The sequence below is a fragment of the Panthera uncia genome, chromosome D1 (genome assembly GCF_023721935.1).
Source record: "Panthera uncia isolate 11264 chromosome D1, Puncia_PCG_1.0, whole genome shotgun sequence".
NCBI lineage: Eukaryota > Metazoa > Chordata > Mammalia > Carnivora > Felidae > Panthera > Panthera uncia.
This window is the reverse complement of record NC_064808.1, coordinates 13,183,852-13,200,827: the sequence shown is the minus strand read 5'-3', so window position 1 is coordinate 13,200,827 and position 16,976 is coordinate 13,183,852. Positions and strand designations below refer to the sequence as shown.

At 37.6% G+C, this 16,976-nt stretch overlaps 1 protein-coding gene and 1 pseudogene across 1 annotated transcript; both read right to left on the bottom strand.

Annotated features, from left to right (window-relative positions):
* Nucleotides 1–6,905: 6,905 nt before the first annotated feature.
* On the bottom strand, nt 6,906–7,874 carry LOC125916112 (olfactory receptor 10AG1-like). The gene has a single exon (XM_049622278.1). The coding sequence runs from the start codon at nt 7,854–7,856 to the stop codon at nt 6,906–6,908; it is 951 nt and encodes a 316-aa protein (XP_049478235.1). The 5' UTR covers nt 7,857–7,874.
* Nucleotides 7,875–14,154: 6,280 nt separating this feature from the next.
* Nucleotides 14,155–15,017, bottom strand: LOC125911457 (olfactory receptor 10AG1-like; annotated as a pseudogene).
* Nucleotides 15,018–16,976: the final 1,959 nt, after the last annotated feature.

Sequence of the window (16,976 nt, the reverse complement as noted above, 5' to 3'; positions counted from 1 at the left end):
TTCTTGTTTCTTTAGATAGTCCCGGATTGCAACGTATTTTCCTCTTAGGACTGCCTTTTCTGCATCCCAAAGGCTTTGGACTGTTGTGCTTTCATTTTCATTTGCTTCTGTATATTTTAAAATCTCTTCATTAATTTCCTGGGTGACCCAATCATTCTTTAGTAGGATGTTCTTTAACCTCCATGCATTTGGAGACTTTCCAAAGTTTTTTCCTTGTGGTTGTTTTCAAGGTTCATAGCATTGGGATCTGAAAATATGCATGGTACGATCTCAATTCTTTTATATTTATTGAGGACTTTTTTGTGACCCGGTATGTGATCTATCTTGGAGAATGTTCCATGTGCACTAGAGAGGAATGTGTATTCTGCTGCTTTTGGATGAAAAATTGTGAATATATCTGTCAAGTCCGTCTGGTCCAGTGTGTCATTCAAGGCCACTGTTTCTTTATGATTTTCTGCCCAGATGATCTGTTCATTGTTGTAAGTGGAGTAAGTCACTCCACTGTAAGTGGAATAATTGTAAGTCACCTACAATCACCATGGTCATTGTATGTGTATGATGTGATTACTTCATTTATATATTTGGGTGCTCCCTAAATATATAACATTTACAATTGTTAGCTCTACTTGATGGATAGATGCCTTAATTATGATATAATGTTCTTCTTCATCTCTTGTTGCAATCTTCAGTTTAAAATCTCATTTGTCTGATGTAAGTATGGCTACTCTACCTTTCTTTGATTTCAAGTAGCATGTTAGGTGTTCTCCACCCTCTCACTTTCAATTTGAAGGTGTTCTCAGGTCTGAAATGAGTCTCTTGCAGACAGCATATACTTGGATCTTGGCTTTTTTTAATGTTTACTTATTTTTGAGGCAGAGAGAGACATAGCACAAGCTGAGGGGCAGGCAGAGAGAGAGGGAGACACAGAGTTTGAAGCAGGCTCATGGACTACAAGGTCATGACCTGAGCTGAGTCAGATGCTCAACTGACCAAGCCACCCAGGTGCCCCGGATCTTGTTTTTGTTTTTTTTTGTTTTCTTTTTTTTTTTTTTATCCATTCTGATACTCTATGACTTTTTACTGGGCACTTAGTCCTTTTACATTCAGAGTGATTCTTGAAAGATACAGACTTAATGTCATTGTGTTATCTGTAGGTATCGAGGTTGTGGTGATACCTCTAGGCTTTTCCAGTCTTTGCAGCATTCCACCCACAGAGCCACTTTAGGATCTACAGGGCTGGATGAGTGGTCATGAACCCCCTCAGTTTTTGTTTGTCTGGGAAAGCCTTTATCTCTCCTTCTATTCTGAATGACAGCCTTGCTGGATAAAGGATTCTTGGCTGCATATTTTTCCTATTCAGCACATAGACTATTTCCTGTCACTCCCTTCTGGCTTCCAAGTTTCAGTAGATAGTTCTGCTACTACCCTTATGTGTCTACCCTTGTAGTTTAAGGTCCTTGTTTCCCTAGCTGCTTTCAGAATTCTCCCTTTATCTTTGTATTTTGCCAGTTTCACTATGAGATACTGTGGAGACCTATTCTTGTTGATTCTGAATAGAGTTCTCTGTGGCTTAGGGATTTGGATGTCTGCTTCTTCCTCAGATTAGGGAAGTTCACAGTTATAATTTGTTCAGGTAAAACTTCTGTCCTTTTCTCACTCTCTTCTATTGGAATTCCTATTATATGAATATTATGTTTTATTGAATCATTTAGTTTTATTTATTTATTTATTTATTTATTTATTTTTTTAACATTTTATTTATTTTTGAGACAGAGAGAGACAGAGCATGAACGGGGGAGGGGCAGAGAGAGAGGGAGACACAGAATCGGAAGCAGGCTCCAGGCTCTGAGCCATCAGGCCAGAGCCTGACGCAGGGCTCGAACTCACGGACCGCGAGATCGTGACCTGAGCCGAAGTTGGCCACTTAACCGACTAAGCCATCCAGGAGCCCCGAATCACTTAGTTCTTTAATTCTTCCCTCGTGTTCTAGTATTTTCTTATCTCTCTTTTTCTTGGCTTCATCATTTTCCATAATTTTATCTTCTATTTCACTTATTCTCCCCTCTGCTTCCTCCATCCTTGATGTCACTGAACCTCATTTTATTTTGCATCTCATTTACATTATTTCTTAATTACTCATGACTATTTCTTAGTTCCTAGGCTACAGGGCTGGTTCAATATTCACAAATCAATCAATGTGATACATCATATTAATAGAAGATAGGAAAAGAACCACATGATCCTGTCAATAGATGTAGATGAAGCATTTGGCCAAATACAGCCTCCTTTCTTAATAAAAACCGTCAAGACAGTCGGGATAGAAGGAACATATCTTACCATCATAAAAATCATATATGAAAGGCCCACAGCTAATATCATCCTCAATGGGGAAAGACTGAGAGCTTTCCCTGTGATCAGGAACACAACAGGGATGTCCACTCTCACCACTATTGTTTAACTTAGCAATGGAAGTCCTAGCCTCAGCAATCAGACAACAAAATGAAATAAAAGGCATCCAAATAGGCAAAGAAGGCAAACTTTCACTTTTTGCAGAGGACATGATACTCAACATGGAAAACCCAAAAGACTCCACCAAAAATCTGTGAGAATTGCTACATGAATTCAGCAAAGTCACAGGATATAAATTCAATGTACAGAAATCGGTTGCATTTCTATACACCAAGATGAAGCAACAGAAAGATAAATCAAGAAATCGATCCCATTTACAATTGCACCAATACCCATAAAATACCAGGAAATATGCATAACAAAAGACGTAAGAGATTTGTGTGCTTAAATTTATATAAAAAAACCTTATGAAAGAAATTGAAGAAGACACAAAAAAATGGAAAAACTTTCCATGCTCATGGTTTGGAAGGACAAATACTTTTAAAGCGTCCATACTATTCAAAGCGATCTACGCATGCAATGAAATCCCAATGAAAATTGCATCTGTATTCTTCCCAGAGCTAGGACAAACAACACTACAATTTGTATGGAACCACAAAACACACTGAATAGCCAAAGTAATGTTGAAAAAGAAAACCAAAGTGGGAGGCATCACAATCCCAGACTTTAGCCTCTCCTACAAAGCTGTAATCATCAAGACAGTATGGTATTGGCACAAAAACAGACACATAGACCAATAGACTAAAATGGAGAACCCAGAATTAGACCCACAAATGTTATGGCCAACTAATCTTTGACAAAGCAGAAAAGAGTCTCCAATGGAAAAAAACAGTCTCTTTAGCAAATGGTGCTGGGAGAACTGGGCAGCAACATGCAGAAGAATGAAACTGGACTACTTTCTTAAACCATACACAAAATAAACTCAAAATGGTTGAAAAACCTAAATGTGAGACAGGAAACCATCAAAACACTAGAGAAGAAAACAGGCAACAATCTCTTTGGCCTTAGCTGTATCAACTTTGTACTCAACGCATCTCCGAAGGCAAGGGAAATAACAGCAAAAATGAACTATTGAGGACTCATTAAGATAGAAACCTTCTGCACAGCAAAGGAAACAATAGACAAAACTAAAAGCCAACTGACAAATGGGAAAAGATATTTGCAAATGACATATCGGATACAGGGTTAGTATACAAAATCTATAAAGAACTTACCAAACTCAACACATGAAAAACAAATAATCCAGTGAAGAAATGGCAGAAGGCATGAATAGACACGTTTCCAAAGAAGACATCCAGATGGCCAACAGACACATTAAAAGATGCTCAACATCACTCATCATCTGAGAAATACAAATCAAAACCACATTGAGATACCACCTCACACTAGTCAGAGTGGCTAAAATTAACAACTCAGGAAACAACAGACATTGGTGAGGATGTGGAGAAATGGGAACCCCCTTGCACTGTTGGTGGCAATGCACACTGTTAGAGCCACTATGGAAAACAGTGCGGGGGTTCCTGAAAAGTTAAAAATGGAACTACCCTACGACCCAGCAATAGCACTAGTAGGAATTTATCCAAATGACAGAGGAATTCTGATTCATAAGGGCAAGTGTACCCCAATGTTTATGGCAGTGCTTTCAACAATAGCCACTCATGGAGAGAGCCCAAATGTTTATCAACAGATGAATGGATAAAGATGTGACTTATATATACAATGGAATACCGCCTGGCAATGAGAAAGAAGGAAATCTTGCCATTTGCAACAATGTGGATGGAACTGGAGGGTATTATGCCATGTGAAATAAGTCAGTCAAAGAAAGACAGATATCATATGCTTTCATTCATATGTGGAACTTGAGAAACTTAACAGACAATGATGGGGGAAGGAAAGGGGAAAATTAGTTTCAAACAGAGAGGGAGTCAAACCATGAGAGGCTCTTAACACAGAGAACAAACTGAGGGTTGGTGGGGGGGTTTAGGAGAGGGGAAAATGGTGATGGGCCCTGAAGAGGGCACTTGTTGTCAACTGGGTATTGTATGTAAGCGATGAATCACGGGGATGTACCACCAAAACCAAGCCCACACAGTATACACTTTATGATAGCTAAATTGAAAATAAATTGCATTTAAAAATAAATAAATAAATAAATAAATAAATAGATAAATAAACTTAAAAAAACATTAAAAACAATGATGGGCTTCCTAAATACTGTCTTTTAACCTTAACTAAAACGTTGTGTAGAATATGATTACGACCGGTTTTATGCAATATCCTTCATCAGTATTGTATATAATTGTGTTTTATTCATTTGTATCTCTTTCTGGTTTACCTCTGTGTTAAGAATCAGAATCACTTCTCAATTTAATTTGATAAGAATTTGCTACTATGAATGATGCAAAGATGGGCTTCTTTTTTTTTTTTTAAGTTTATTTATTTTTGAGAGAGAGAAGGTGAGAGCACACGTGGAGGAGGGGCAGAGGAAGGTGGAGACACAGACTCTGAAGCAGGCTCCAGGCTCCTTGCCAACAGCACAGACGCTGTTGCTAAAGGCACTGATGCGGGGTTCAAACCCACAAACCGTGACGTCATGACCTGCCCCAAAGTCAGATGTTTAACTGAGCCACTCAGGCGCCCCAAAGATGAGCATTCTTGGAGATGTTCCCTGGCACACATACGGTTGGAGTTTTGCTGGTACACACCTAGGGGTACAATTCTCCAAGAAGGATTCTTTAGCTGTCTGCCAAAATAGTGTACCCATTCGCATCTGAGCGTCGGGTGACAGGTCCCATGGCTCCAGATATTTTACACATGGGATAGGATTAGTCTTTTTTTTTTGTCTTTTTGATGAGTGTATCATTGTGATATTATGATATGAATAAGAAATACATATTGATCTCTGCCTCTGACTACCGACACAGGTTTTGTTTTTGAAGATATCATCATGAAATAATCACTGACAGGCATTTATTTTAACGTTGTTCACTTTTACAATCTTAAATTTATCCATTTTTGTGTCTATTGTTGAAGGCCTTTTTAATAAGTTTTTTTAAGTGTATTTACTTTGAGAGGAAGAGACAGCAGGGGAGGGTGAGAGAGAGAGAGAGAAACACTCCCAAGCAGGCTCCACACTATCAGCATGGAGACCAACGTGGGGCTCAAACTCAGAAACCATGAGATCCTGACCTGAGCCAAAATCTAGAATCGGAAGTAACCCAGTGAGCCACCCAGGGGCCCCAAGGCCTTTTAATTAGTTTTATAAGAAATTACTATAAATATTATATATCCCGAATCCTTCTATTTTTAATTTTTTAATTTTTATTTAATTTTGAGATAGAGAGAGACAGACCTTGAGCAAGGGGAGGGGTAGAGAAGGAGACATAATCCTAAGCAGGCCAAAGGCTCTGAGCTGTGAGCACAGATCCCAAACCCAGGAGCACTGAGATCATGACCTGAGCCCAAGTCAGACATTCAAACAATTGAGCCACCCAGGCACCCCTCCCGAACTCCTTTTGGTTCATAAGAAAAATCTGTTCTTTCTTTCTTTTCCTTTTTGTTTCATGTTTCATTTAAATTCCAGTCAGTTAACGTACAGTGTACTATTAGTTTCAGCAATAGAATTTAGTGATGCCTCACTTACATATCAAAAATAAAAGATGATTTGGCAGATATTGAAATTTCTCTGCTGGATTCTATCAGACATCCGGTAACAATAAGAAAGGGAGTAATGCAAGAATTTTCTTTGTGTGAACTTTTATGTTTTCTGCCTACAAAGTTATTATTTTTTTGTAAGTTACATGATACATTCTCTTTGTAATAAATCCAAACTGCAAAAAAATGATTAAGACTCAGGAATCATTTGAAATCCTAACACTGTCAGGAAGCCAATATTTTCTTCTGTTCCACAGCCTCCTGGATACTAAGTGGGCTAATGGGCATCACAATCACTACCACTGGCACATGCAAACTGTTGTATGACATTACGAAATGCTTACCTTCTCTGTTTTTCAAAAATAGTTATATTTTATACATACATTTACTTTCTCTCTCACATGTCAGGAAAGCTTGGAATTTCTTCAGTGAAGGGGCTCTAAAACATGATCTAGAGAGGCTGTGTTGTATTGTATGGTGTTGACTGACAGCGCCTTCCCATTGCTTCCGGCTTTCTTTTGCACTGTGAAGAAACCTTTAAGAAACACGTCTGAAGAAACCTGTTTTCTCAAAATTCGTAAACAAACACAGGTATCAGATTATAAATTACAAATTAGATTAATATTATAAATGAGATTGTCGCAATTGAAATAATTTGCACTTCGATTTGTCAGAAGCTCTCAACTTAATCATTGGAAATGAAGTTTCCTTGAGACGATGTGAGGTTGCTATGATGATATTAATGAACATTATTAGGGAATAAAATTAGGAGACACTTTTCTCTGTTGTCTCTACATGACAAGCATATAAGCAAATTCTTTCTACAGTTGCAAGTATTTGAATCATATTAAAATCTTCATTAGTAGTTTTCTTAGTGCTACCGTGATGTCTTTGTTCCTCAGAGTATATATAATGGGATTCAAAGTTGGGATCAAAACGGTGAAGAAAAGAGAGATTAATTTCCCAACTCTTTCAGATTGATTTGATTTCAGTTGTGTATAATTGATAGTAGCCGTTCCATAGAATAAGACGACAACTATCAGGTGAGAAGAACAGGTGGAGAAGGCTTTAGCCCTCCCTTTGGCTGACGACAATTTCAGAATGCTGGAGATAATTTTGCCATAGGAGACAACAATCAACAGAAATGGAACCATGACAATTGCCACTGCAATTACATAGACCACAAATTCATTCACAAGTGTGTCCCCACAAGCTAGCTTGAGTACTGGGGGGATGTCACAGAAGAAATGGTTAATTGTGTTAGACCCACAAAAGGGCAGAGAGAAAATCTGGCATGTTTGCCCAATTACAAATGGAAATACACTGATCCAGGAGACAGTCACCAGCTGGACACAGACCTTGTGGTTCATGATTAGAGGGTAGTGCAGAGGGTCACAAATGGCCATGTAGCGGTCATAGGCCATCACTGTCAGGAGAAGACACTCTGAGCTTCCAAATGTGAGGAAAAAAAACATTTGTGCAGCGCAGGCAAAGAAAGAAATATTTCCTTTCTGGGTCAATAGGTCCATGAGCATTCTGGGCATTGTGACTGTTACATAACAGATTTCTAAGAAGGAGAGATTGCCAAGAAAAAAATACATGGGGGTCTGGAGAGCAGAGTCAATTCTTGTTACCAATATTATGATGCTATTGCACATCAGGATAGTTAGGTAGATGACTAAAAATATCCCAAAAAGAGTCCAGTGGAGATTGGGAATATCAGAAAACCCCAAGAGAACAAATTCCACCAGTGTAGTAACATTTGAAATTCCTGTTTTTAATCGATTCTCCATCTGCAGACATAGTAAATGAAAGAGAGTTAGTCCATTAACATTTTCCAACCACATTCTCCTTCCTGTTAATTTCAGTAGATACATTAATGTATTTATGTAATCTCTTAAGTTATTTCTGCCATTGCTTTGCTCTGTTTCTAGGAGATGATATGTGAAATCTCAAAAATGAACATATAATCTCTTAAAATCAATTCAAGAAAGAAAATCCAAACATACATATTTTATAGTTGCATGTACGAATCCTAGAGACAATGAGAAGTATGCATTGAGACTTATAGCATATTGTGCAGGAACAATATGTAGTTATTGCACCCCTCTTATGAGTGAATTATGATACAGGCTTTTTTCTATTGTTTCTGTCTGGGTTCATTTGTGTGTGTATTCCATCTTGTTTCAAATCAAATCTTTTCCTTTAAGATGTTGTCTAATTCTCATTCAGATGAGTTTTAAGTCTTCCCATTTATATTTCAATGAGAATCAATTACTTAAACCAACCCTTTGTTCGTGTGGGAATAAATATATGTATTATTATTATTCGACTTTATGTACCTCTCCCATCACTCCTGCTAAATACTGAAAGCATTAATCCTATCCCATCCATAACCTTCCCTATGAACACATCCTATGCAATGCATGATAAATATCAATTAACCTTTAATTCAATCTAGAAAAATAAACCATTCATCACACTGCTTTCCATATAATCCTTTTTATCTATGTAAGATTTTATGATCCACTGTCATATAATTTAATATTGTTGTCTAACATCAGGCAGTTAACAATGCTTAACAATTCTACTATACTTTATGTATGTTTGGTCTCCAGATTTCCCCCCAAAATATTATGTTTTCCTACTTCATCAAATCTAATAATAGAAATAGTTTTTAAAATGACATTAAGTGAATCATTTTATTATAAGTATCAATATTATTGTTATTTGACGTATGTCTAATTTTACTTTACTTTATCATTAAGAAAGGCAAGAACTATATGGATTATGTTCAGTAGGGCAAGGGTTCAGGGCAGGCTGCCTCAAAACATGCCACAATGGTAAAATGATGATTTTGTATTAAAGTTCCTAAAGAATGATTTGTATGGAACCACAAAAGACCTGGAATAGCCAAAGTAATGTTGAAAAAGAAAACCAAAGTGGGAGGCATCACAACCCCAGACTTTAGCCTCTACTACAAAGCTATAGTCATCAAGACAGTATGGTATTGGCACAGAAACAGACAAACAGACCAATGGGATAGAATAGAGAACCCAGAATTAGACCCAAAAATTTATGGCCAACTAATCTTTGACAAAGCAAGAAAGAGTCTCCAATGGAAAAAAGACAGTCTCTTTAGCAAATGGGAGAACTGGACAGCAACATGCAGAAGAATGAAACTGGACTACTTTCTTAAACCATACATAAAAATAAACTCAAAATGGTTGAAAGACTTAAATGTGAGACAGAAAACCATCAAAAACCTTGAGGAGAAAACAGGTAACAACTCTTTGACCTCAGCCACAGCAACTTCTTACTCGACACTTCTCCAAAGGCAAGGGAAATAAAAGCAAAAATGAACTGTTGGGACTGCATGAAAATACAAAGCTTCTGCACTGCAAAGGAAACAATCGACAAAACTAAAGGTCAACTGATGGAATGGGAAAAGATATTTGCAAATGATATATTGGATACAGGTTAGTATCCAAAATCTATAAAGAACTTACCAAACTCAACACATGAAAAACAAATAATCCAGTGAAGAAATGGGCAGAAGGCATGAATAGCCACGTTTCCAAAGAAGACATCCAGATGGCCAACAGACACATGAAAAGATGCTCAATATCACTCATTGTTAAGGAAATACAAATCAAAACCACATTGAGATACCACCTCACACTGGTCAGAGTAGTTAAAATTAACAACTCAGGAAACAACAGATGTTGGTGAGGATGTAGAAAAACAGGAACTCTTTTGCACTATCAGTGGGAATGCAAACTGATGCAGCCACTCTGGAAAACAGTGTAGAGCTTCCTCAAAAACTAAAAATAGAACTATCCTACGACCCAGCAATAGCACTACTAGGAATTTATCCAAAGGCCACAGGAGTGTTGACACGTAGGGGCACATGTATCCCAATGTTTACAGCAGTGCTTTCAACAATAGCCAAATCACGGAAAGAACCTAAATGTCCATCAACTGATGAATGGATAAAGAAGATGTGGTTTATATATACAATGGAATACTAATTGGCTATGAGAAAGAATGAAATCTTGCCATTTGCAGCAACGTGCACGGGACTGGAGGGTATTATGCTAAATGAAATAAGTCAGTCAGAGAAAGATATCATATATTTTCATTCGTATGTGCAACTTGAGAAACTTAACAGAAAGACCACGGAAGGGAAGGGAAGGGGAAAAATAGTTACAAACAGAGAGGGAAGGAGGCAAACCATGAGAGACTATTCAGTGCAGAGAAGGAACTTAAGCTTGATGGTGGTGGGGGTGGGGCGGGGGAGACGGGAAAATGGGTGATGGGTATTGAGGAGGGCACTTGTTGGGATGAGCTTTGGGTATTGCATTTACACGATGAATCGCAGGAATCTCCCCCAAAACCAAGAGCACCCTGTGTACACTGTATGTTTGCCAACTTAACAATAAGTTATATTAAAAAAAAAAAAAAAAAAAAGAACCAGCCAGTGCAAGAAGAACCCTCTGACACTTCCTCCTTTTGTCTCTGGAAACAGGAAATAAATTACCAGTGCGAAAGTGACCCTCCCTGTACCAGAAGAGAGAGAGACATTCTTATCTTCAGAAATAGAGAATTCGGGGTGGAATAAACCTGTTTGAACAAACCTTGTACCTTTTGCTATTTTACTACCCCAGCCCAAATTGTATTTGGAATTCCTCTGTCCAAAATGTGTAAAAGCAGGGTGCCTGTGTTGCTCAGTTGGTTAAGCAACCAGCTCTTGGTTTCAGCTCAGGTCATGATCTCATGTTTTGTTGTGAACTTCTTTCCGTGTGGAGCCTGCTTGGGATACTCTCTCTTTCTCTCTCTCTCTCTGTTTTGTCCCTCTGATGCTTGTGTGTGTGTGCTCCCTCTCTCTCACTCTTTCTCTTTCAAAATATATAAAAATAAAACAATTAAAAAATATGTAAAAGCAACGTGACCATGTTTTCTTTGAGTCTCAATTTTTTTTTTATCGGACCTCTGTGCACATAAAATTAAACTTTATTTTCTACCATTAGTCTGTCTCATGTTAATTTAATGCTTAGACCAGCCAGAAGAATCTTGAAGGGTAGAGAAAAATATTTCCTCTCCAAGAATAGTTAACGGGTTTTGATATAAAGATCTCAGAATTCTATGTTTTTCTATTTTGTCCTTTGTATCTTTAGCCCCAAATTTACAGTATCCTTACATAAAAGAGTCTGGTAGCACAATTATAGCTTACCTTTATGGATTTGCCTGAGGCTGTTTATGGGACTGTAGATGTTTTGTAAACTGTCAATGTTTTAAGCTCTTCTTCTGTGCCAGTAAGTGGCTGTAATTCTCCAATACTCTTGCTAGCTTCCAACATTAGGTGCTTTTAAATAGGAAATAGTCATGCTCGTCCTGGGGGACATCTCTCGTGCATCATTTTGATTTCTAAGAGACTGCTTCTGCTTTGCAGTCATTACAGTTCTTTTTTTCAAAAACTTTCTCTGTAGATAAACGTTCCCTCTCTTTAGACCCTTCTTGGCACTTGGGGTGGGAGGGTGTCCTCTGGTGGAGAAATCACACTTAATTGTTCCGTATTACTACCAGGAAAAAAAAGTTAAAAAAATCTTTCTATTGCATTCCCGATCCTTCATAATTAGCATCAATTTGCTTTTCTTATTTTTATTCTCATAACTCACTCAAATCTAGATCATCCACAGCCTTAGAAAAATCTGCCCTATATTTTATCACATGAATATGGTATGCTTTGTTCTTAACCCATTAGGTGGTGAGATCCCTTTTCAGAAGTGGAGAGCTGGGTTCCTAGATTAAATTTTGTGGAAACTGAAGCATGTCCTGTGTGCTGACAAGTAACTAGACGGTTTTGTTCATGTTATGGGGTCAACTCAGGCATCAAGGCAAGTATCGAGCTGATTCCAAATGTAAACCACTTCGAACAATAAGCATTTGCCACAAAATTATTTAGGAAAGAAAGGAAAAGGAAGGTTTCCTGTTGAAATCCTTTTTCCTATTTCAACTACTGCTAGGTAGGTATGGCAATAAAATTATCAGGCATAAAGTTGCCAACCCAGTATCTACTTGTACTTACAATTACATTTGCTTCTTTCTCTTTGGAGTTCTTTGACCATTTGTCAGAATAGTGCTTTTCTATTTGTCAAAATAGTATGTGTCCAAAACTGCATTTCATTTCTGTATTTTAAGGCTGCTTATCTTCACTATAGCATGCTTCTTACATCGTTATTGTAACTGATTTGGTATTGCTGAGGGACTTCCTTCATGTTTATATACAAATAGGAACTTTACTCATGATTTGCCTCAAATAAGATGTCGGTTACTTATAGGCTGGGACAAATTGAATGTCCACCCCCCGTTGGAGTAGACTGATTGAAACCCTATCCTCTCCTTAATTCAGAGAATTGAGTGCTTCTTTATTTAATTAAATATCACCATCACCAAACCAAATTTAATTAAATTTTTTTTACATTTATTTATTTTTGGAGACAGAGAGAGAGAGAGACAGAGAGACAGAGAGACAGAGACAGAGCACAAGTGGGGTAGGGGCAGAGAGAGATGGCTACACAGAATTCGAAGCAGGCTTCAGGCTCTGAGCTGTCAGTACAGAGCCCAACTCAGGGCTCGAACCCACAAACTGTGAGATCATGACCTGAGCTGAAGTCTGACAATTAACTGACTGAGCCACCAGACGCCCCCTTCCCCCAACCAAATTTAATTTTAAAATGAAACAATGCCCTAGATATATAAGTGGCTTAACAAAATAAAGAAGCATCTTCTACTCTTACCACAGTACAATTTTGTGGTCAGGAATTAAGGAACTCTGGTTCCTCGGGGCACCTGGGTGGCTCAGTTGGTTTACCATCTAATTCTTGATTTCAGCTCAGGTCATGATCTCATGGTTCGTGAGAGTGAGCCCCACATTGGGCTCTGCACTGACAGCATGGAGCCTTCTTGGGATTTCTTTTCTCCCCTTCTCTCTTCCCCTCCCCTGCTCATGCTCTCTCTTTCTCTGTCTCTGAAAATAAACTTAAAGAAAAAGAAGAAGAAACTGGTTCCTTTCATCTAAGAATTCCATTTTCCCCTAGTTTGTTCATCTTTCTAGTTCCCTATCAGTCCTTCAGTATTCAGACAGCTGAGAATTAGAAATAGAAAATAAGGGGAAAAAATCAATCTTAAGAGCCTCAACACAGAATAGGCACATCACTTCTATCCTTGTGCTATTGTAGAAACTAATCACATGGTTTAATGTAGATATGGGAGTGCTAGGGAATTTTGTTTACCATATGTCTAAGAAATGGAAATATATTCGGAGAGCAACTAGCCAGACTCTGCCACAGAGCTCATTTACAGTCACTAGAGTGTTTTATAGCATGCTATAACATGTAAATCTTTATCTTCTTTTTGATTTCAGAGGGAGAGAGAGAGAGAGAGAGAGAGAGAGAGAGAGAGAGAGAGAGAGAATCTTAAACAGGCCACATGCCCATGTGGAGCCCAACTTGGGGCTTGATCTCATGACCCTGATGTCATGATCTGAGACAAAATCAAGAGCCTGACACTAAAGGACTGAACCACCCAGATGCCCCAGCATGTAAACCTTTAGACTGGAGATGTAGCATGACATTTACATGACAGTAATTATTTGTGGTACATGTCTATATTTTAGCCTTTTTAAAAAGATACATTTATGTCTGGTGGAATATATTATTTTATTGTTTTTTGTTTGTTTGTTTTAAAATTTTATTTATTTATTCAGAGAGGTGGGGAGGGGCAGAGAGAGTGGGAGAGGATCTGAAGTAAACTCTGTGCTCAATATCGTAAACCCTGGGATCATGACCTGAGCTGAAATCAAGAGTTTGATGCTCAACTGATTGAGCCACCCAGGTACTCCACTCTCTTGTTTTAAATACAGTCACTCAGGATATAATCCTGATACCAGAAAGTCCAGCATAAAATGGCAAGTTAATGAATAAGGAAAGATAATCAACTCATATTCAAGCAGGAAAGTAAACTGCAAAACAACCTCAGATTAGACAACAGCAGAATTAAGTGGAAAAAGAGATGAGCTCAAATCAGTGGCTAATGCAGTAAATTTTCAGGTAGCCAGTTTCTCAAGACCATCATGATATCCTTATTCTTCAGATTGTATACCATGGGGTTAAACATCAGAATGACACTGGTAAAGGAAGAGAAATAAATTTGTTCTGAAAAGTATGTTTGGATTTGGGTGAAAAATATGTAATGATTTTGGATCTGCAGAATCAAGGTTCAACTCTGATGTGAGATGGGCAGGTGGATACAGCTTTGGCTGTTCCTGTTGCCAATGGCAACTTCAACATGGCAGAGACAATTTTACTGTAGGATCCAAGTATCAACAGAAAAGGGATCATGATAAGCAGCACAGTGACTGGAAAAGCCAACATCTCATTCAGGAAAATGTCACTGCAGAATAGCTTGAGTAGTGGAGGGATGTCACAGAAGTGATGGATTTCATTAGACCCACAAAATGGCACAGAGAAAATCTGATATGTCTGCCTATTTTGACTGGAACTCCATAGATCCAAGAGCTAGTCAACATCAGCTGGAAAAAGGGCTTGTTATTCATAACTAGAGGACACTACAGAACATGACAAATGGCCATGTAGTGGTCATAGGCCATCACTATCAGGAGAAAATCATCTCTGTTTGCAAGCATTAAAGTGAAAGAAATATTTTTGTAGCACAGGTAGAAGAATGAGTGTTTCTTTTCTGAGTCCAAAAGTTTAGGAGTATGCTAGAAAGAATACAAATACATAACAGATTTTCAGGAAGGAAAAATTACTAAGGAAAAAACACATGGGTGTCTAAAGAGCCTGTTCAACTCTAGTTATGAGAACAATGATGACATTTCCAGTAAAGACTATCACAGACAAGAGAAATATCACACACACACAAAAAAACATTCAGATATTGGAAATATGAGACAATTCTGAAACTTTCAATTTCATCATTGAAGTGAAATTTGCTTCTGGTTGAGTACGTGTGTGTGTTCCATTGCTTCGAACTTTATTCTTGTTTAATTGATCTATCAAAATCAAAATCATTATTACCAGATCTTTCAAGATCTTTCATTTACCATAACCCACCATACAACAGATACATGATTCATGTTTTCCAAACCATTGGTTGGTTAATTAAAGATGTCTTTATGAAATAAATTGTACAGATAATATGCTCTCTGGAACTCTGTCTACCTCATATAACTCAAAGTGTCTTGCTATCTGTGATTTGTGATTTGTTGTTCTCATTTAAAAATTCTTATTTTAATAATATATCTGGAATGAAGCCTATGGAAATTTCATAGCCTAAATTATTGTAAAATATAACTATTAGACACTGACCCAAAACAGCAGATGGTGAGGTTTTAGCTTAAAGTTGTTAGTTCTCTGGGGTGCCTGGGTGGCTCAGCTGGTTGAGTGTCTGACTTCTGCTCAGGTCATGATCTCAGGGTTTGTGAGTTCCAGCCCTGTATCAGGGTCTCTGCTGTTAGCACAGAGCACGCGTGGGATCCTCTGTCCCTTTCTCTGACCTGCCCCAGTTCAGGTCAGAGAGGTCTCTCTCTCAAAAATAAATAAATAATAAAAATAAAAAAAAATAGTTTTAGTTCTCCTTTTAAGATGTAAAGAACCATCTTATGAGGAGAAAAATGTATTTTTAATAACTCAACGTGGGAAGTTTCATGTTTGAAGATTATTATTTTAATTCTACCGTTCTTAATGAGAAAATCAGTTCTAAGAAATTATATGCTTTAAGGAAAAATTATAAATTTAATCTCCCTTAACAGAGCATACATCTTTTTCTACAGTGAGTCATAGAAGCATATATATTAAGATGAACCAGTGCTTTGCTTATTAAAAAGGATTTATTTTCAATATACTTCAGTTATTTATCTCATGGATTATTATCATAAACATGCTGTACTTATGTAGTGTTCTGTGATCTCCAAAGTATTTTACTACCAATTTTGCTTCAATTTTCTCTATCATAATGAAAGTGACAAATACAAATTCTAGGCTTTGACAGGAGTGCAAATTGTGTGCTTAAAAAATTCTTCAGTACATGTTGACTATTGCTCAAATCTTGGTTCTGAGAATTTTACAGTGTTCTAAAATAAGTGAAGAATATTAACACAAAATCATATTAACATAAAATAATTCATGCGTTCTCTTCTGGATTGTGTTATAGCTGTTTTTCCTCCCTCAGTAGAACAGTGTAAGTACAAGTGCTTATGTACAATAAATATGCATATATTTCTATATACAATGATTATATAATCATATGTGCAAGAAACTTTTGTTTTAATAAGAGATTGAGGGGCTGGGTGGCTCAGGTCGATTAAACATCCGACTTCGGCTCGAGTCATGATCTCATTTTCGTGGGTTCGAGCCCCGCGTTGGGCTCTGTGCTGACAGCTTAGAGCCTGTAACCTGTTTCCAATTCTGTGTCTCCCTCTCTCTCTGCCCCTCCCCCACTCATGTTCTGTCTCTGTTTCTCTCTCTGAGAATAAATAAACATTGAGAAAAGAAAATAAGTTGATATTTTTTCATAATGGAAAGTCATATTTATTTCAAAATATATGCTTTAAAAATAGCAAGCTCCCTTCAAATGAAGATATCCCCCTGATTCTACTGGTTTTATTTCTTTTTCATGTATCACCTTAACTTTATGCTTCTGTTTGCCACTCATTCTTATGTGTTTTTCCAGACATTCTGGAACATCTTTGAGGACAATCACCCTATGGAATTCAAGTCCCCTGGTCATCCACCTCACCCCCCTCCCACATCAGATCTGGACAGGAAGCAAGAATGCTCTTGAGAAAGCAGCAATCGTTGTCTACCAATGTTACTGGAGAAAATCCAAAC

Coding starts and splice junctions, on each gene's coding strand:
- LOC125916112 (XM_049622278.1), bottom strand. CDS start 7,856: ATGGAGAATCGATTAAAAACAGGAATTTCAAATGTTACTACACTGGTG.